Source organism: Nicotiana tomentosiformis, chromosome 6, assembly GCF_000390325.3.
Source record: "Nicotiana tomentosiformis chromosome 6, ASM39032v3, whole genome shotgun sequence".
NCBI classification, from domain to species: Eukaryota; Viridiplantae; Streptophyta; class Magnoliopsida; order Solanales; family Solanaceae; genus Nicotiana; species Nicotiana tomentosiformis.
This window is the reverse complement of record NC_090817.1, coordinates 126497700-126518600: the sequence shown is the minus strand read 5'-3', so window position 1 is coordinate 126518600 and position 20901 is coordinate 126497700. Positions and strand designations below refer to the sequence as shown.

The following is a 20901-nucleotide window of genomic DNA, read 5'->3' as shown; positions in this document are numbered from 1 at the left end:
CCAGGTGCTGCCCTTCTTCTTCGCGAACGCGGAACCTTCCTCGCGTTCGTGAAGCACACAAGCCACTACCCTAAAATTTCTCTTACGTGAACGAGAGGTTCCTCCCGCGAATGCGAAGCACACCAGGCCAAACCATCGCGAACGCGATCCATTTTACGCGAACGCAAAGAACAACCACACTCGCCTCACCAGTAACCCTTCACGGACGCGAAGGGTAAATTCTAGTAGCCCTCAACTTCCTCTACGCGAACGCGGGAATACCTTCGCGAACGCGTAGAAGGAAACCAGACACCAACAGATCTGATGCTTCAACCATTAACCAAGTCCAAATTCCAATTCGTTAACCCATCCGAAATCCACCCAAGGCCCTTGGGACCCCAACCAATCATACCGACCAGTCCCATAACACATTACGAACTTGCTCGAGCCTTTAAATCACATCAAGCAGCATCAAAATCATGAATCGCATCCCGATTCAAACTTAATGAACTTTGAAACTTTAACTTCTACAACCGATACCGAAACCTATCAAATCACGTCCGATTGTCCTCAAATTTTGCACACAAGTCACATTTAACATTACGGACATACTCCAACATCCGAAATTAGATTCCGACTCCGATATCAAAAAGTCCACTTCCGGTCAAACTTCTCAAAAACCTTCAAATTTCTAGCTTTGGCCAAATGACTCCAAAATGACCTACGGACCTCCGAATCCACTTCCGGACAGGCTCCCAATACCAGAATCACCATACGGAGCTATTCCTAGGCTCGAAATCCCAAACGGACATCGATAATATTGAATTTCACCTCAACTCAAATTTATGAAATTCTTTGAAAATGCCAACTTCCGCAATAGGTGCCGAAACGCTCCCGGATCATCCAAAACTCAATTCGGACATACGCCCAAGTCCAAAATCATCATACGAACCTGTTAGAATCTTCAAATCCCGATTCCGAGATCGTTTACTCAAAAATCCAAACTTAGTCATTTCTTCCAACTTAAAGCTTCCGAAATGAGAATTTTCTTTTCAAATCAACTCTGAACTTCCAAAATTTCACTTCCGACCATGCATACCGGTCATAATACCTGAAGTAAAGTTTCTCATGGCCTCAAACTGCTGAACGACGCACTAGAGCTCAAAACGACCGGTCGAATCATTACATACAATCTCTATGAATCTTCTGATTCTTTTTTCCAATAGTAAATAAATTCAAGGGCCTTTGAGCTTGATCTTGAATCTATATTTGTTTCCACCAACGATGATCTTGAATTCAACTAGCACGAACTTTAATTTGAACTCGTACTCCTTGAATCTTGACTTGTTCTTCGTTCTTGAGCTTGAACTTGATTTGTTCTTCGTTCTTGAGCTTGAACTTGATTTGTTCTTTGTTCTTTGTTCTTGAGCTTGAACTTGATTTGTTCTTTGTTCTTGAGCTTGAACTTGAACTTGATTGCTTGAACTTGAAACTTGTGGAGGAATTTGTAGTGTTTGATCCACGAGCTCTTTCTTGATTCTTGTCATAACTTTCGGTGTATTTTTTTTGGGATATGAAGACCCTTATTTATAGTTGTGGGAAGAAAGAGTTATGATAAGAACAAACTCATTCCGACCAATAAAATTGAAGTGTGACAAGGCCGCGTTTGATTGGCCAGAACATGTCACTTACACACGTGGCACAGTTTCATTGGCCTTTTAATCTCACTTGGCATGCCTTGTAATTTTGACACGTGGTATAATCCCATTGGCTCTTCCGTTTGACTTGGCGTTCCACGTCATTTGACACGTGGCACCAAACTGGGCCCCTAAGAATATGGCATATTGGGCCTAATGAAGTGGACTCATCATTTGTATCCCAACTAAATAGATTAGCCCAATGGATTAAGATTTATTTATTTAGTTTATTGTCACGACCCGAAATTTCCCACCGACGGGACCGTGATGGCGCCTAACATTTCACTTGTTAGGCAAGCCAACGTTAGAAAAATCGTCAAACCAATTCCTTATTTCCATTCAGTAAATAACAATAATTAACTAAGATGAAATATAATAAGTTTGGAATATCATAAAACTGTATTAATTACTACCACTCGGATCTGAAGTTACAATTCACGAGTATTCTAGAATTTACTATAAGTAATAGTCTGAAAGAAATACAATTGTCTGAATGAAAGAAAACAGTAGGACATAAAAGATTGACGGGGACTTCAAGGTCTGTGAATGCCGACAAATCTACCTTGAGTCTCCGGACAACGGACCAGTAGAGAATCTCGATCAACCTGAGCCGGTATCAAAATCTATACAAAAAGTGCAGAGTGCAGCATCAGTACAACCCACCACATGTAATGGTAAGTGTCGAGCCTAACCTCGGCGAAGTAGTGACGAGGCTAGGACAAGACACCCACATATAACCTGAACAATATAATCCTGCTTGTGGCACCAACAGTAAATAAAGAAATGACATGAAAATAATGGGAAGGGAACATACAGTGGGGGAATACAACATAAAGAGTGAGAATAATGAAAAGACAGAATTAAACCGGAAATCCTTAAACGAATTGAGCAATTAACACAGCAAGAAAAACTGCACAGCATCACCCTTCGTGCTTTTACTCTCAACCTCACCAAATAATAAATAAGACTGCACGGCATCACCCTTCATGCTTTTACTCTTTTCCTCACAATATAAATAATCCATGCACGACATCACCCTTCGTGCTTTACACTCTTCCTCACAATATAAATAAATCACCCTTCGTGCTTTACACTCTTCCTCACAATATAAATAAATCATGCACGGCATCACCCTTCGTGCTTTATACTCTTCCTCACAATATAAATAAATCATGTGCGGCATCACCCTTCATGCTTTACACTCCTCCTCACAATTCACAGAATCAATAAAAATGGATAGAGAGAAGTTTCACAAAGAAATCAATATTTCATCAATGATTACTTTCACAATTTAACATCTCAACCTTGAATCAATATTTACAATTTTATCAACCTTGGTGGAACCGGAAACAAGTCTCCCAACATTTCACAACAACAATAAGCATGGATAACAAGATTTAAGACTACAAATTTGCAAGAATAAAATTTCAGTCGCATGCTATGACTCGACTACAATGCCTAGATGCTCGTCAACTCAACTATACATTGTATTCAACAACAAAACACGTAGCAAATACTCACACAATACCTATTCCCTCAAGCCAAAGTTAGACACGATACTTACCTTGCTCCGAAGGCCACTTAATTCTCAATCACAACTTTGTCTTTGGAATTCACCTCCAAACCACTCGTATCTATTCAAAAATGACTCAATAATATCAAATATTGCTAAAGGAATCAATTATATTTCATAAATTTAAATTTCCCAACTTTTCCTCCAAAAAGTCGAAAAATTGACCCCGGGCCCGCTTGGTCCAAACCCGAGGTTCGGACAAAAATCCTTTTACCTATTCATCCCCAAGCCCGAATATGTAATTAGTTTTGAAATCCGACCTCAAATTGGGGTCTAAATCCTCAAATTTCCGAAATCCCTAGTTTCTACCCTAACCCCTAATTCTACTATGAAAAATCTAGATTTTTGGTTGAAAATTCAAAAAATGTAATGGGTAATTGAAAGACAATGGTTTAGAATCACTTACCAACAATTTGGGGAAAAAATGGCTCTTGAAAAAGCACCTCTCACCGTTTGGTTTTTGAGAAAATGAATTTTTGGCTAAAATCTCGTTTTTGGATTCTGTTAAGTGTTGGGCGATAGTATTCATCGCGTTCGTGAGAGCACTGTCGCGTTCGCGATGGGTACTAGCTGCCAAGCCTATGCGTTCGCAAGACCCAGCTCACGTTCGCGATGGTTACTCTCCCATTGCCTTCGCGTTCGCGAGGAATTGCTCGCGTTCGCGATGAAGGAACGGCTGACTCCCCCTCCCTAATGCCTAACACTACGCGTTCACGATGGGCTTGTCGCATTCGCGAAGGGTAATGCCCTCATCGCTTCGCGTTCGCGATTAAGCCTTCGCATTCGTGAAGAAGAAATCTTCCGCTGCCCAGTTACTCTTCGCGTTCGCGAGAGTACCTTCGCGAACGCGAAGAAGGACATGCCAGAACACCTGCTGCAGCAAAATACCAGATTTCCAAAGTCCAAAACATCCCGTGGCCTATCCGAAACTCACCCGAGCCCTCGGGGCTCCAAACCAAACATGTACACAAGTCTAAAGACTTCATACGAACTGGCTCGCATGATCAAATAGCTAAAATAACACCTAGAACTACGAATTTAGCACCAAATCAAATGAAATTCTCAAGAACACTTTAATATTTCTATTTTTTCAACTGGACGTCCGAATCATGTCAAATCAACTCCGTTTCTCACCAAATTTCACAGACCAGTCTTAAATATCATAATGAACCTGTACCGGGCTCCGAAACCAGAATACGGACCCGGCACTAACAATGCCAAATATCAATCAATTCTTAAAAATAATTAATTTTTAGACTTTTAATTTTTATCAAAAATTCATAACTTGAGTTAGGGACCTCCGAATTCGATTCCGGGCATACGTCCAGGTCTCATAATTCGATATGGATCTACCGGGACCGTAAAAACACGGATCCACTGGGATCGTTTACCAAAAATGTTGACCGAAGTCAACTAAAACCAACTTTTAAGGCATAAATTCTTAGTTTCATCAATTTTCAACGTAAAAGCTTTCCGAAAACCTGTCCGGACTGCGCACGCAAATCGAGGAGGATAAAAATGAAAATTTTAAGGCTTAAGAGTACAAATTCGAGTTCTAAAGCATAAGATGACCTTTTGGGTCATCACATTCTCCACCTCTAAAATAACCGTTCGTCCTCGAACGGACATAGAAAAGTACCTGGGCTGGTGAAAAGGTGGGGATATCTACTCCGCATATCGGACTCGGACGCCCAAGTAGTTGCCACAATAGGCTGACCTCTCCACTGCACTCGAACTGAAGGGTAGCTCTTTGATCTCAAATGGTGAACTTCCCGGGCTAGAATTGACACTGGCTCCTCCTCGTTAGTCAAATCCTTGTCCAACTGGACAGAGCTGAAATCTAACACATGGGATGGATCGCCGTGATACTTTCGAAGCATAGACACATGGAATACCAGATGAACAGCTGCTAAGTTAGGTAGAATGCAAGCCTGTAAGCCATCTCTCCCACTCTCTCCAGAATCTCAAAAGGTCCGATATACCTAGGGCTCAACTTGCCCTTCTTTACGAACCTCATTACACCCTTCATGGGTGATACCCGAAGTAACACTCTCTTATCCGACCATGAATGCAACATCACGAACTCTACGGTCGGCATAACTCTTCTGCCTGGACTGAGATGTGCGAAGTCGATCTTGAATAATCTTGACCTTATCCAAGGCATCCTGTACTAAGTCTGTGCCTAACAACCGAGCCTCTCCGGGCTCGAACCACCCAACTGGCGACCGACACCACCTGCCATATAACGCCTCATAGGGAGCCATCTGAATGCTCGACTGGTAGCTGTTGTTGTAGGCGAACTCTGCAAGGGGCAAGAACTGATCCCACGATCCTCCGAAGTCTATAACACAAGCGCGGAGCATATCCTCCAAAATCTGAATAGTACGCTCGGACTGCCCATTCGTCTGAGGATGGAATGCTGTGTTTAACTCAACCCGCGTACCCAACTCACACTGTACTGCCCTCCAAAAGTGCAAGGTAAACTGCGTACCTCGATCAAAAATGATAGACACGGGCACACCGTGAAGACGGACAATCTCACGAATGTAAATCTCTGCCAACCGCTCCGAGGAATAGGTAATTGCCACAGGAATGAAATGCGCTGACTTAGTCAGCCTGTCTACAATAACCCAAACTGCATCGAACTTCCTCTGAGTCTGTGGGAGTCCAACAACAAAATCCATAGTGATACGCTCCCACTTCCACTCAGGAATATCTAACCTCTGAAGTAAACCACCAGGTCTCTGATGCTCACATTTTACCTGCTGGCAATTTAGGCACCGAGCTACATAGGCAACTATGTCCTTCTTCATCGGCCTCCACAAATAATGCTGCCTCAAGTCCTGATATATCTTGGCGGCGCCCGGATGAATAGAATACCGGGAACTGTGGGACTCCTCAAGGATCAACTCACGAAGTCCATCCACATTAGGCACACAAATATGACCCTGCATCCTCAAAACTCCGTCATCTCCAACAGTAACCTGCTTGGCACCACCGTGCCGCACTGTGTCTCTAAGGATAAGTAAATGAGGATCGTCATCCTGCCGATCTCTGATGCGCTCAAACAAAGAAGACCGAGCAACTGTACAAGCTAGAATATGGCTGGGCTCAGAAACATCTAACCTCACGAACTGGTTGGCCAAGGCATGAACATCCAATGCAAGCGGTCTCTCACCAACTGGAATATATGCAAGGCTACCCATGCTGACTGACTTTCTACTCAAAGCGCCGGCCACCATGTTGGCCTTCCCGGGATGATACAATATGGTGATATCATAGTCTTTCAATAGCTCCAGCTACCTCCTCTGCCTCAAATTGAGTTCCTTCTACTTGAATAAATGCTGCAAGCTCTGATGATCAGTGAATACCTCACATGGCACGCCGTAAAGGTAGTGCCTCCAAATCTTCAGCGCGTGAACAATGGCTGTCAGCTCTAGATCATGAACCGATTAATTCTTCTCGTGAACCTTCAGCTGCCGTGAAGCATATGAAATAACCTTGCCACCCTGCATCAATACCGCACCCAGACTAATACGAGATGTGTCACAATATACTGTATAAGATCCTGAACCTGTGGGTAATACCAATACCCGTGCCGTAGTCAAAGCTATCCTGTGCTTCTGAAAGCTCGCTTCACACTCGTCTGGCCACCTGAACGGGGCACCCTTCTGGGTCAATCTGGTCAACGGGGCTGCTATGGATGAAAACCCCTCCACAAATCGACAGTAATAGCCCACTAGACCTAGGAAACTACGGATCTCTGTAGCTGATGTGGGTCTAGGCCAGTTCTGGACTGCCTCAATCTTCTTAGGATCCACTTGAATACCCTCTGCTGATACAACGTGACTCAAGAAAGCAACTGAACTCAACCAAAACTCGCATTTTGAGAACTTAGCATATAACTGGCTGTCTTTCAGAGTCTGAAGAACGATCCGAAGGTGCTGCTCATGCTCCTCTCGACTGTGGGAGTAGATCAAGATATCATCAATAAACACAACCACAAAGGAATCCAAGTAGGGTTTGAACACCCGGTTCATCAAATCCATGAATGCTGCTGGGGCATTTGTCAGCCCAAATGACATCACTAGAAACTCATAATGCCCATACCGAGTCCGAAAAGCTGTCTTAGGAACATCGGATGCCCTAATCCTCAACTGATGGTAGGCAGATCTCAAATCAATATTTGAAAACACCATGGCACTCTGAAGCTGATCAAATAAATCATCAATCCTCGGCAATGGATACTTGTTCTTGATGGTGACTTTGTTCAATTGCCGATAATCTATACACATCCTCATCGATCTATCTTTCTTCTTCACAAGCAACACAGGTGCACCCCAGGGCGAGACACTAGGTCTAATGAAGCCTTTATCAAGCAAATCTTGCAACTGCTCCTTCAATTCTTTCAACTCTGGCGGGGCCATGCGATATGGCGGAATGGAAATATGCTGAGTGCCCGGAGCCAAATCAATGCAGAAATCAATATCTCCGTCGGGTGGCATCCCCGACAGGTGTGCATGAAACACCTCTGGAAACTCACGAACAACCAGTACCGAATCTATGGAAGGAACCTTCGCACTAGAATCGCGGACATAAGCCAAATAAGCTAGACACCCCTTCTCGACCATATGCCGAGCCTTCACATAAGAGATAACCCTGCTGGTAGAATGGCTAAGATTCCCTCTCTACTCTAATCGAGGCAACCCCCACAAGGCTAAGGTTACCGTCTTGGCGTGACAATCTAGTATAGCATGATAAGGTGACATCCAATCCATACCCAGTATGACATCAAAATCAACCATGTGGAGAAGTAGAAGATCTACACGAGTCTCAAGACTCCCAAGGGTGACCATACATGAACGATAAACACGATCTACAACAATAGCATCTCCCACTAGTGTGGACATATACACAGGAGCACTCAAAGAATCACGGGGCACAACCAAATATGAAGCAAAATAGGATGACACATAGGAGTAAGTAGATCCCGGATCAAATAGAACTGAAGCATCTCTACTGCAAACTGGAACAGTACCTGTGATAACAGCGTCAGATGACTCAGCCTCAGGCTTGGCTGGGAAAGCATAACACCGGGGCTGGTCCCCACCACCCTGAACTACGTCCCTGGGACGGCCTCTAACTGGCTGGTCTCTACCTCTAACGGCATGACCTCCACCTCTAACAGTCTGGCCTCTACCTCTGGCTGCCTGACCCCTGCCTCTGGTTGGCTGAGCAGGTGGTGCAGTAACTGGTGTCGGGACCATGGCACACGAATTCTGATGCTGTGAGCTGCCCGTTGCTCGAGGGCAAAATCTAGCAATGTGCCTCGGATCATCACAAGTATAACATAACTTCGGTTGCTGTGACTGCTGACCCTGAAGCTGGCCCTGTCGACCTGAATAACCACCCTGATAACTCTGGAGTGGAAGTGCACTAATAGGAGCTGGTGGTGCACTGTAGGCTCGCTGGTCGAAATAATACATATGAGGGCCACGACCACCTGAGGCACCGTGGGATGCCTGGAGCGCTGAATGAAATGGCCTGGGAGGATGGCCTCTTCCAAAATACTCCTGCCTCTAGGTGAGGCACCGCCGAACTCACCGGAATAACGAGGTCTCTTGTCATACCCCTGACCTCCCTGAGTAAGAACCAGTTCGACTCGTCTGGCGATATTAGCAGCCATCTGAAAAGAAATCTCACTTCCCGTCTCCGTACCGATCCTTCAGACTCTACTAAGTTTGCTCGTGAATCGTGAGACCTAGGCAACCTAGTGCTTTGATACCAACTGTCACGACCCGAAATTTCCCACCGACGGGACCGTGATGGCGCCTAACATTTCACTTGCTAGGCAAGCCAACGTTAGAAAAATCGTCAAACCAATTCCTTATTTCCATTCAGTAAATAACAATAATTAACTAAGATGAAATATAATAAGTTTGGAATATCATAAAACTGTATTAATTACTACCACTCGGATCTGAAGTTACAATTCACGAGTATTCTAGAATTTACTATAAGTAATAGTCTGAAAGAAATATAATTGTCTGAATGAAAGAAAACAGTAGGACATAAAAGATTGACGGGGACTTCAAGGTCTGTGAATGCCGACAAATCTACCTTGAGTCTCCGGACAACGGACCAGTAGAGAATCTCGATCAACCTGAGCCGGTATCAAAATCTATACAAAAAGTGCAGAGTGCAGCATCAGTACAACCCACCACATGTAATGGTAAGTGTCGAGCCTAACCTCGGCGAAGTAGTGACGAGGCTAGGACAAGACACCCACATATAACCTGAACAATATAATCCTGCTTGTGGCACCAACAGTAAATAAAGAAATGACATGAAAATAATGGGAAGGGAACATACAGTGGGGGAATACAACATAAAGAGTGAGAATAATGAAAAGACAGAATTAAACCGAAAATCCTTAAACGAATTGAGCAATTAAAACTGCAAGGAAAACTGCACGGCATCACCCTTCATGCTTTTATTCTCAAACTTACCAAATAATAAATAAGACTACACGGCATCACCCTTCGTGCTTTTATTCTCTTCCTCACAATATAAATAATTCATGCACGACATCACCCTTCGTGCTTTACACTCTTCCTCACAATATAAATAAATCATGCACGGCATCACCCTTCGTGCTTTTACACTTTTCCTCACAATATAAATAAATCATGCACAGCATCACCCTTCGTGCTTTACACTCTTTCTCACAATTCACAGAATCAATAACAACGGATAGAGAGAAGTTTAACAAAGAAATCAATATTTCATCAATGATTACTTTCACAATTTAACATCTCAACCTCGAATCAATATTCACAATTTTATCAACCTTGGTGGAACCGGATACAAGTCTCCCAACATTTCAACAACAACAATAAGCATGGATAATAAGATTTAAGACTATAAATTTGCAAGAATAAAATTTCACTCGCATGCTATGACTCGATTACAATGCATAGATGCTCGTTACCTCAACTATACATTGTATTCAACAACAAAACACGTAGCAAATACTCACACAATACCTATTCCCTCAAGCCAAAGTTAGACACGATACTTACCTTGCTCCGAAGGCCACTTAATTCTCAATCACAGCTTTTTCTTTGGAATTCACCTCCAAACCACTCGTATCTATTCAAAAATGACTCAATAATATCAAATATTGCTAAAGGAATCAATTATATTTCATAAATTTAAATTTTCTAAATTTTTCTCTAAAAAGTCGAAAAATCGACCCCTGGCCCGCTTGGTCAAAACCTGAGGTTCGGACCAAAATCATTTTACCCATTCACCCCCGAGCCCGAATATGTAATTAGTTTTGGAATCCGGCCTCAAATTGGGGTCTAAATCCTCAAATTTCTGAAATCCCTAGTTTTTACCCTAAACCCTAATTCTACCATGAAAACTTTAGATTTTTGGTTGAAAATTCAAGAAATGTAATGGGTAATTGAAAGAAAATGGTTTAGAATCACTTACCAACAATTTGGGGAAGAAATGGCTCTTGAAAAATCGCCTCTCACCATTTGATTTTTGAGAAAATAAATTTTTGGCTAAAATTCCATTTTTGAATTCTGTTAAGTGCTAGGCGACAGTGTTCATCGCGTTCGCGAGAGCACTGTCGCGTTCGCGATGGGTACTGGCTGCCAAGCCTACACGTTCGTGAGACCTAACTCGTGTTCGCGATGGTTACTCCCCCCTGACCTTCGCGTTCGCGAGGCATTGCTCGCGTTCGCGATGAAAGAACGGCTGACTCCCCCTCCCTAATGCCTAACACTACGCGTTTACGATGGGCTTGTCGCGTTCGCGAAGGGTAACGCCCCCATCGCTTCGCGTTTGCGACCAAGCCTTCGCGTTCGCGAAGAAGAAATCTTCCGCTGCCCAGTTTACTCTTCGCGTTCGCGAGAGTACTTTTGCGAACGCGAAGAAGGACATGCCAGAACACCTGCTACAGCAAAATACCAGATTTCCAAAGTCCAAAACATCTCGTGGCCTATCTGAAACTCACCCGAGCCCTTGGGGCTCCAAACCAAACATGCACACAAGTCTAAAAATATCATACGAACTGGCTCGCGTGATCAAATCGCCAAAATAACACCCAAAACTACGAATTTAGCACCAAATCAAATGAAATTCTCAAGAACACTTTAAAAATTCTATTTTCTCAACTGGGCGTCCGAATTACGTCAAATCAACTCCGTTTCTCACCAAATTTCACAGACAAGTCTTAAATATCATAATGAACCTGTACCGGGCTCCGAAACCAGAATACGGACCCGACACTAACAATGTCAAACATCAATCAATTCTTAAAAATAATTAATTTTCAGACTTTTAATTTTCATCAAAAATTCATAACTTGAGCTAGGGACCTCCGAATTATATTTCGGGCATACGCCAGGTCCCATAATTCGATACGAACCCACCGGGACCGTTAAAAACGGATTCGGACTCGTTTACCAAAAATATTGACCGAAGACAACTAAAATCAACTTTTAAGGCATAAATTCTTATTTTCATCAATTTTCAACGTAAAAGCTTTTCGGAAACCTGCCCGGACTGCGCACACAAATCGAGGAGGGTAAAAATGAGATTTTTAAGGCTTAAGAGCGCAGATTCGAGTTCTAAAGCATAAGATGACCTCTTGGGTCATCACATTTATATATATATTTGGACCTATATAATTAATCTAATTATATTAATCCATAATATTTAGTTGGACTAACATATTTAATATATAGTCCAAATTATTTTATTAAGTTTAAATCCAATAAATTTTGTATGGCTACAACTTCATAACCTCCAATTATTTAATTTGTTATAAATTGCATCTTGGGTTGTGACTTTTGAAATCCGTAACCCCTATTTGTTTAATGTGTTATAGTAAATTGCATCTTTTCTTCTTTTTTTTACTCACTCAGCGTCAACTCTGTGTTACACTTCAGTTTTATTTTTATTGATGAAGAAATAAGTTCTCCTCCTCCGTTACTATTTTTTGGGTATTTTTTACTCTCCTCTTCAATTTTCATTTTCTGCTGCTTGAGTTTTCTTTACTTGGTTGCTTTGTGCGTATGAAAAATATTGGAGTACTAAATAGAAAATTAAAGTAGAGAGTAGCAAAATCAAAAGTTGAGTGTGTGAAAAAAAAAATTGATCCTACAAGGCCAATATGCCAGCAACAATTTTATTGCCTCAACATCAACCTCCGACACCCTATCAATGTGGCTGACTTTATATTTCAAGTTTTTTGTTTTGTGTTAATGCCTTTATTTTACACACACACACACACACATATATATATATATATATATATATATATATATATATATATATTATATTTTTCTTCTTTAAATATACAAATTTATACTTGTATATTGATTCTGTTTTTTCTTTTTTCCTTTAAATTATTACATTAAGGTATTTTTTGGGTGGAAAGTACTAATTATATGCCAATGATATGGGTAATTATTAATGAATTGCCTCACAAAATGTAAGAGTACCGGGTAAATGCATAAACAAACGCAATAATGTGCTTATGTGCGTTGTTGTGTCATATGAATGAATAGAAAGTTAAAAACTTTCTTACTTATGATTTTATCGATTTACAAGATCAATTTTTCCGTCTAAAGGTACAATTATCTTATCATTTATGGTTTTAATGGTTGTTTGGTATTTGGTAGCTTTTACTTTGGTAATTTTTCGCAAAAGAAAAAGGTGAATATTTCTATCATGCAGGAGAAATAAATAAATGTATAAAGGAATAGTATATGTGAGAGAATACGACATCGTTAGAAAATGATTCATTTTTATTACAATTTTAGAAAACTTAAAAAGACATTACTATGTGTTAATGAAATAGGATAAGGATGTACGGAAAATCGCTAGAAATCAATAGATGGTTAAAAATATAACTGATGGACCACAAGGTGGCGTAACATCTCTCTTAAAAGAAACAATTTTCGTTTCTTTTTTCTCCCTCTTTCAAGGCACCTCTAGCATTACTACGAAAAGTAAAAATTTATTTCAACAGAAACAACTATGCATTTTGTGAATCATTTAATCTAGTGGTATTGTATTTCCTTTCTATCAATTGAATTGAATAGTTCCAAATCATCTTATACTTAATTATAAAAAAAAAATCAGATTCAATTACAAAATAATAATAATAAAAGAATGCGTTAATTAATAATTTTTTCGTGAAAAGAAAAAAAGGAATAGTGCAATAAATTTTGAAAGCAACAATAGGTTTGGGAAGGAATGTATTACTACTCACTAACACCTATATGCATATAAGATTTCTCATGTTAAAAAATTAATCGAGGCAATCTATGCAATGTCAATCGTCCTTGCCATTTTTCTATTTAAGGGTTTAATGAAATTAATATTAGTTGTTTCTTTTTTATTGTCTAAAGAAAGCTTAGTGGAGGATCTATTGACATATTTTCAAGTCTCATTGTTTGGCTTAAGTAATTAGTGAAGTTCATGATCAACTATCAGACAATAATTATCTCTTTAGGATAACAAAATTAGCTTTAAAATTGATGATATGGAATATTTTGGAGCTAATTAGAAAAAATATATTTATAAAGAAATATATACACATGAAAAATTAATCTATTCTATCTCGGGTAAATTTATAATTAGATTATATTACAATTTAATTTTTTCTTTTATAATTGTGCGAAGAGCGGATAAATTTATTAATTTGGTATAAACATGGAATTAAAATAATATTTAGAAGTTATTATTAGCTAGTTGGTTGGTTTGCCATAACGGGATTAGTTTTCCCTAATGTTCTATTTCGGATTCTAAAGATGTATTTCCACCCTTCCTCTTCTATCCTCTTTCTTACTAGTTACCACTTATCACTACTTGAGCCACCTCTAGTGCAAAATTAATGAGTATTAAAGTATGTATTTTGAAGAGTGCCTACTTAGAAGTTATTATTAGGTAGGAATGCTTTAGCGGTAAGCAACCTCAAGTGGCTTGAGTTTATGGAAAACAGCAGTATAGGGTATGTGTACACTGGGTTGTTGTTGTTGTTGCCTACTTAGTTTCTAGGGCTGAGGTGTGAATCCGGTGAAATTCAAAGACACGTCCTACGAGGGCGGCGTCAAATTCGTGAGTCCTGTTACTGGTACGGAACGGTGGCTTGTTTGAGCAGTCTGCGCGAGCCGCACCTTCCTTCATTCAGCTTCACTTTCGGCGCTCGGTTCTCTTTTGTATTCATTCTCTTAAAAGACAGTTACACTTTCCCAGTTTTTTCTGCTCTATCAATCGACTTGTTCCGTCACTCGCGTATTCCGTTGGTGTTTGCATTCGTGTTTACATTATAATCAATTGAACAATCTTCATTCTTCACTTTGTTGATAATCGTGCATTGAATCGATCATGAAAGCTAGGTTAGTAGTGTTTCCAATCAGAGGAAGGAACTGGTGCTTCAGCCGAGCGATCGAGTCATCACAATCGGAAGCTCAGTCTTCAAATACTCCTTCTACATTCAAAGACCTTTGGAAGAAGATCTCCAAATCTACTCATGACTCCTCCAAAGCTAATCTCGAACTCGTCATTGATTTCGCCTCCAATAAGGTCCTAGTACTTTTCATGCCTTCATTTTATTTTATTTTTTAAAACTTGTATTTTGGTTGAAATTACATTTTAAGTTGAGGTGATGAAATGGTTGCAATGTTTGTTAATGTGTTTAGATGAATAGAGCTTGGAGTAATTTGGAAAAAGCGCCGGAAGGAAGTTTAAAGAATAAACTTCACGGGTAATTTCTAGCTTTTCTTCCATAAGAAGTACTGCACTATAACCGAAGATACTGAAACTAATTAGATAAGTGGTGATATTAGGCTAGGATTGCGGCTTCTCTCTCGTGTTAAGCCTTCGGAGATCTTTTTGAAATCCATTCCTAAGGAGGTAACGCATGTGGACATTACCTATCCCTCAAGGTCTGTGCCTCTCTCTCCTTTTTTTTTTTTTGAATTTATAGAGTTGGAGCTTGATTTGTGTGGTGCAGGATTTTTTCTGTGTAATGCAAGTGTTCCTTTGAGTCATAGAGAAACCTGAGTAATTGTAGATCCTATTTTTTTGTATTAATGAGTATATAAAAAGACAGTGTCGGTACTTGAATTCAAAGTTAAACAAGTGTGATATCGAGACTCAACCTCCTTTTTAAATTTGTTAAGAGAACTGTAACTCTTCTTAGCTTGACATGAGCAAGTAAATATAAAAGTTTAATTGGTCGGAGTTGACTAGCAGAGAATGAAAGTAGTAGTATTCCATCAATTATACGGGCCAGAGACTATCTTATCCCTAAGTTATCATGTCATTTCATGGCCTTATAGAATGGGAGTTATTTGGAGAAAGATGGCTTTATATACTTTTATTGAATAAAATTGGAGATAATTTGTTTGGCTTCGATATCTCTGATTTCACTTTGAAAAGTTGATTAAATTTATATCCACATTCACAATATCATTCACATTTCTTATCCATAGCATTGCTCGAATTTCTTCAATTTTATGTACCATGTTTTATCTTTTATCTCTTGGATTACGCGTGCTTAAACGAAAAGGAGGAAAGTCACATTACATGAGCACCTCTACCTTTAGTTTCTATATTATCCAGCTGTTTGCTCCAATGATGTCTTTCATTCTGCACAGTTTAAACGGACGGCTTGTTCGACGGAGGCTACGCCATATTGCCTCGAGGTAGGGTATAAAATGCTTCTTTCTTTAGTTGCTGTTTTTATGCTTCTTTGCACAGAGTCATTTGTTGTTTGTTTAAATCTAGCTCCTTCATATTTTCCCTTTATCAGAAGGTCTTGTAATTATGCTATTCAATCCATGTTGCATCCTCTTTCATGATATCTCTTACACCAATCTAAAGAAGCTTCTATTTTTACTTGGGATATCATATGTTCTAAACCTAGGGCATTTATCTCTTGTTTCTGGAACTCTTGTTTTGGCTGGCCTCTATCAGTGTAACAGAAGATTTATCATTGATTTCTACAGTTTATGATTTCTGGCAATTTTGAGTGCAAGCCAATTAGCAATGAACCGGAAGATCATGACTTAATCCTTGAACACAAAATTGACTGTTTTTTAATCTTGCACTTAGAAAAGAAAACAGTTTTACTTAATAAAAAAACAATTTTAATCCCTCTATCCCAATTTATCTGATCCTCTTTCCTCTCTGGGCCTTCCCAATTGTTTGACACACTTTATACTTAATAATACTAATGCTACTCCTTTCCGCTCTAACAAAATTCAAGAAGTCAAATTAAACCTCATTATGATGATCCGCTAACTTTGTAATAATACTTCAATATAATCTTCCTTCTTTATATTCTAATATTCTTCCGCATCATTTTATTTCCTTTTCAATTCTTTGAGAATTCTTCCTAGATGTTTCTTTCTTTTTTCTGTCCCACCACTCCTAAAGTTAACAGTTTAGCTCCGATCTTCTTTTTGTGATCATTTTTCTTTTCTTAATGTTTCTAGATAAGTGAGCATTTTAGAAACAAAAGAAGCACCAAGATTGCAGTGGGTACATCAGGATCCTTGCAAGTAATTCAATTTCCATATCCAGGAACCTTCAAAAACTCAGTTCCTACCTACTTTTGCCTGAGAGATAACTGAGAGAATCTAAGAAGCTATCTACACCATATACATTTTCCATGTTGCACCAAAAGGCTAAGAGAGATAAGACATTGACCTGTAGCTTGTGATGTTCTCTCTTTTGCCTTCAAAACATCTGAGATTCCTTTCTTTCCAAATGACCCACCAAATGCTGACTGGTAGGGTTTTCCAAATTTTCTTCCTGCCTTTTCCTGCTCCTTTCCATGTCCAGCAGAAGAGAAGAGATTTTGGCATTGCCCATGTGACACCAAAAATGCTGAGAAGCAAACAGTGAAGGAAGTGGTGATTTGCATCTTCTTCTGCCTTCTCAGACATGTAGCACTTGTTGCAAAAATTCATGCCTCTTTGTTGGAGGTTATGTTGTACCAGAATAGCCTCGTGTGCAAATGTCCAGCAGAAACATGCTTACTTTGTGGGGTGCTTTAGAACTCCAGGTTTGTTTCCAAGGGCATTCTAGTCTTGTACTTTTGGCGGAAGATTGATCCAGCCATTTGTAGCTAGAGTTTATGGTGATAGCCTATCCTTCTGCGATAACCAATTGAGAGAGTCTGAGTTGATGGGTGCACTTTGAAAATTTCCCAATAGTTGCAAGAGTTGGAATATTCTGGCAAGTTCCTAATCATTACTGTTTCTTCTAAAACAAATTTCCCATCCTGTGTATGCAATGCAGTCAGCCACTATAGCATGAGGGTCACAAGAAGCAATTCTTTTAGCCTTTTCTATTTCCTCATACCTTTTCCTGCAAGCCGCCTCTCTTTCTATGTGGTTTCTGCACTACTGCAAATTGTCTACTATATATTCACAGCGGAAAGCAGATGCTTGAATCTCCTGATCCAAAGGGCTCAAATCCTGAATATGATTGGTTGGTATTTAAAAGCTTTTTCTGCTTTGGAGGATCATATTCTAACTACGATTAGAGTATTTTGCATTCATAATCTATACTAGACCAAATGAAGCGAGGGCTTTCAATGGTCATAAAATCACACTTGGGAACTTAATCGTGGTGGTCAGGCAAAAACATTTACACTTCCATTCTTCTCAGATTCTGACGTGAACATCAAATTCATCCACTTGCCTGCAAATGGGTAGCTGTTCTTATTATTTTTGACTCTGGATTCAATAGCTTAAAATAGATCCTGAAGATTGCCTCACTGTTTGAGATACTAATCCTTGAGGATGCGTTTTATTTTACAGAAAAGAAACTTCCTTGTGTTACTGGCATGAATATCTTAAGTAACTATATGTTTTTTCAAAAAACTATACCATTGAATTGTATCTGATTGAAGTCATGCCAAGGGACAATGGAACAAAATCATTTTAACCTTGACCAAGTTACCCAGTCAATTCTCCTCTTTCTGAACCTTGAATGAGTATTTGCTATTTTAACGATGATGCTTTCCTTTACCCCAAAAAAAAAGATGATGCCTTCCTACTTTCTGGATTTTACTTCAGGTGTTGTCAATCAAATTTAATTCAAATACTCTTTCCTTCAATATATATTCATATTAATGCATGATTTTGCTACCAGGGGGGCTATCATCCACAAGAAGTATTTATATGGATCAGTTATATTGCTTCCGCTGACATCAGTTTTCATGGTATTTATACACTATTTATGGAATGTCAAGTCGCTTCTTTAGTTTTTGTTTTCTTTCTGATCATATCGAGATGTAGGTTTTTTCTTACTATGCACCTCTTTTTGATGTGATCCTCTTGATTTGAAGTGTTCTAATTCTCTTGCTTTTCTCAATTATTTCCATGTCATGCAGGTGCTACCCTTGCCTAATATACCATTCTTTTGGGTCTTATTTCGGACATACTCTCACTGGAGAGCTCTTCAGGTGAATAATGTTTAGAACTGATTAGAATGTAGAGAATATTCACATACCTTTCATAGCAGAATAGATGTAAATAGTTCCTCTTTGTAGATTGCTTTGGCAAAAGTAGACATGTATGCACGTGCATACTCATATATGGATCGCAATTATCCATCATGTGATTCCATTTCATTGCACTGCTTTTTTTTTGTATCGGTCCAGTACACTTCCTCCCCTTCCTTCCACTCTTTCAAGTCATTTACTTTTTGAAGTTCAATGTGTGCCCCCTGAAGTTTAATGCGTGCTTACAGACATTCTAGTTATTGATTTTTGTATTTACTATGTTGCTTCAATAATTTGTCTTTCTCTTCTGAAGAGCTCCTGCTTTTTAGGCTGCTAATTACCTTTACGTTTTTTGGATCTTCAGGGAAGTGAAAAACTTCTTCAATTAGTTACAGACGGCTCCTATCACCAGAAGTCAGATGAGGGAACAACAGACACGAGTACAAACACAAAAGATGACCTGCAGAGAACGAACAGCTGTCGTCCACCATGGGTAGAATTTCACTTGATACTCTGCAGAATAATTTGAAATGAGTGCGATGTGTTACTGGGAATATGGCTATGTGCAACATATTCTAATTTATCCATGTTTTTGGAACTTAGCTGGAAAAATTATTAAATTTTCTTTTGTCTTCTTTGTTTTCTGCTGTCCTACATGCATCATTAATCCTATGTACATCACATTCTAATTTGTCCATCTTTTTGGAACTTAACTAGGACAATTACCAAAAATTTATTGCGTTCCTTTGTTTTCTGCTTCCTTAGCAGTTCTTCTTTAGTCACTCTATTGCAGGATATAATGGTATACTTAAATCTGCATCATACACCTTTTTTAGATGTAAAGAATCTTGGTGATGCATGCATCAATTTTCTGCATTATCAAAGTAGTAGTTTTTGAGATGCACACTTTTGCTTCTAAAACCTGATCTTACATTCTCTGCTTCTTCTACTTCTACTAATTATTGAGTTGCTTCTATTCTGTAACATTTATCCTTGTATTGTATACTTGCTTCCATGTTAGTAAAGCATGACATGGCTGGATCATCTTGTAGTTATTGGTTGGAGTCGTTCATTTGTTTATGCTGCTTTTGAAAAATGCCTGCGAAATGCATATTGACTGCGCTCTTGCACTTGCTGGTATTCACAGATATTACTACCATCCGAAGACCTTCAAAAGCTTATTCGATTTGGAGAAGCAAATGATAGTCTAACTGAACCGACCATATCTGATATCTGCCAGAGATTTAGCTTGAACACAATGGATGTTATTAAGTACAAAGATTCACTATAGCTGAATTACACCAATTGCTGCAGTTCGTTCCATATCAATGAAATAACAGTTTATGAGAATTGGAATGATTGGAGCAACTTCTTAGACCCTTGAGGCTATGGGGAACCAAGAAATTTCATATTAGTCTTAGCAAGTTCTTCAGGAATACTCAACAAAATGTTGCTCTCCTGTATTTTTCTGGAGGCTGGGAAGGTGCTCAGCTGGTTCAATTAGCTCTGCCTCTATGCATTTGTTACTTTTTGACTTCTCTGGAACTGGCATAGCAAGAATGACAACATTATGACAAGATATCTGCATCGTTGCCACTGACTAACAAGCATGTTACCTATAAGTTTCCTTGATTCAATTGTGCTTCCTGCAATAATATTTTCCTAGAACTATAGCTTTGGTGTAGTGAACTCGATAGTTGTATCTCTTTATTTTGTTTTAGCAGTTGCTAAGAAGCTTAGTTTCAAAATTGTAGCTTCATGGACCAACCTTTATTAAAGCGTTTAGGCGCTTGACCATGATTGGTAGTTTATGTTCGGCGTTCAGATGTGCATGAAACCAAAGCAATGTCGTTGCAGAACCTGAATGCTCGAGCATCTTTTAAACTTGTCTCATAAGAAATCTTCCTTGAACAAACTTTTAACTTTTGAGAGTAAACCCTTGGCCTTGGACAATCAATGGCACTTAAATTTGAATTAAACAAATATAATGCGATATATCGGGTTTATATGGCCACCTCATGCTAATTTGGAATTGACGCGTATTTGGTCAATTGATTTAAGATATAAACTCAATGCAACCAAGGGTAGGCTGTATGCTTGAAATTATTCAT

At 39.3% G+C, this 20901-nt stretch overlaps 1 protein-coding gene across 1 annotated transcript; it reads left to right on the top strand.

The window, feature by feature from the left end:
- Nucleotides 1–14455: 14455 nt before the first annotated feature.
- LOC104088369 (uncharacterized protein C23H3.12c) lies at nucleotides 14456–20293 on the top strand. Its single transcript, XM_009593028.4, has 8 exons — nucleotides 14456–14856; nucleotides 14973–15037; nucleotides 15120–15218; nucleotides 15933–15980; nucleotides 18439–18508; nucleotides 18680–18751; nucleotides 19155–19283; nucleotides 19938–20293. The coding sequence occupies exons 1-8, from the start codon at nucleotides 14659–14661 to the stop codon at nucleotides 20079–20081; spliced, it is 825 nt and encodes a 274-aa protein (XP_009591323.1). The 5' UTR covers nucleotides 14456–14658; the 3' UTR covers nucleotides 20082–20293.
- The last annotated feature ends 608 nt before the right edge of the window (nucleotides 20294–20901 follow it).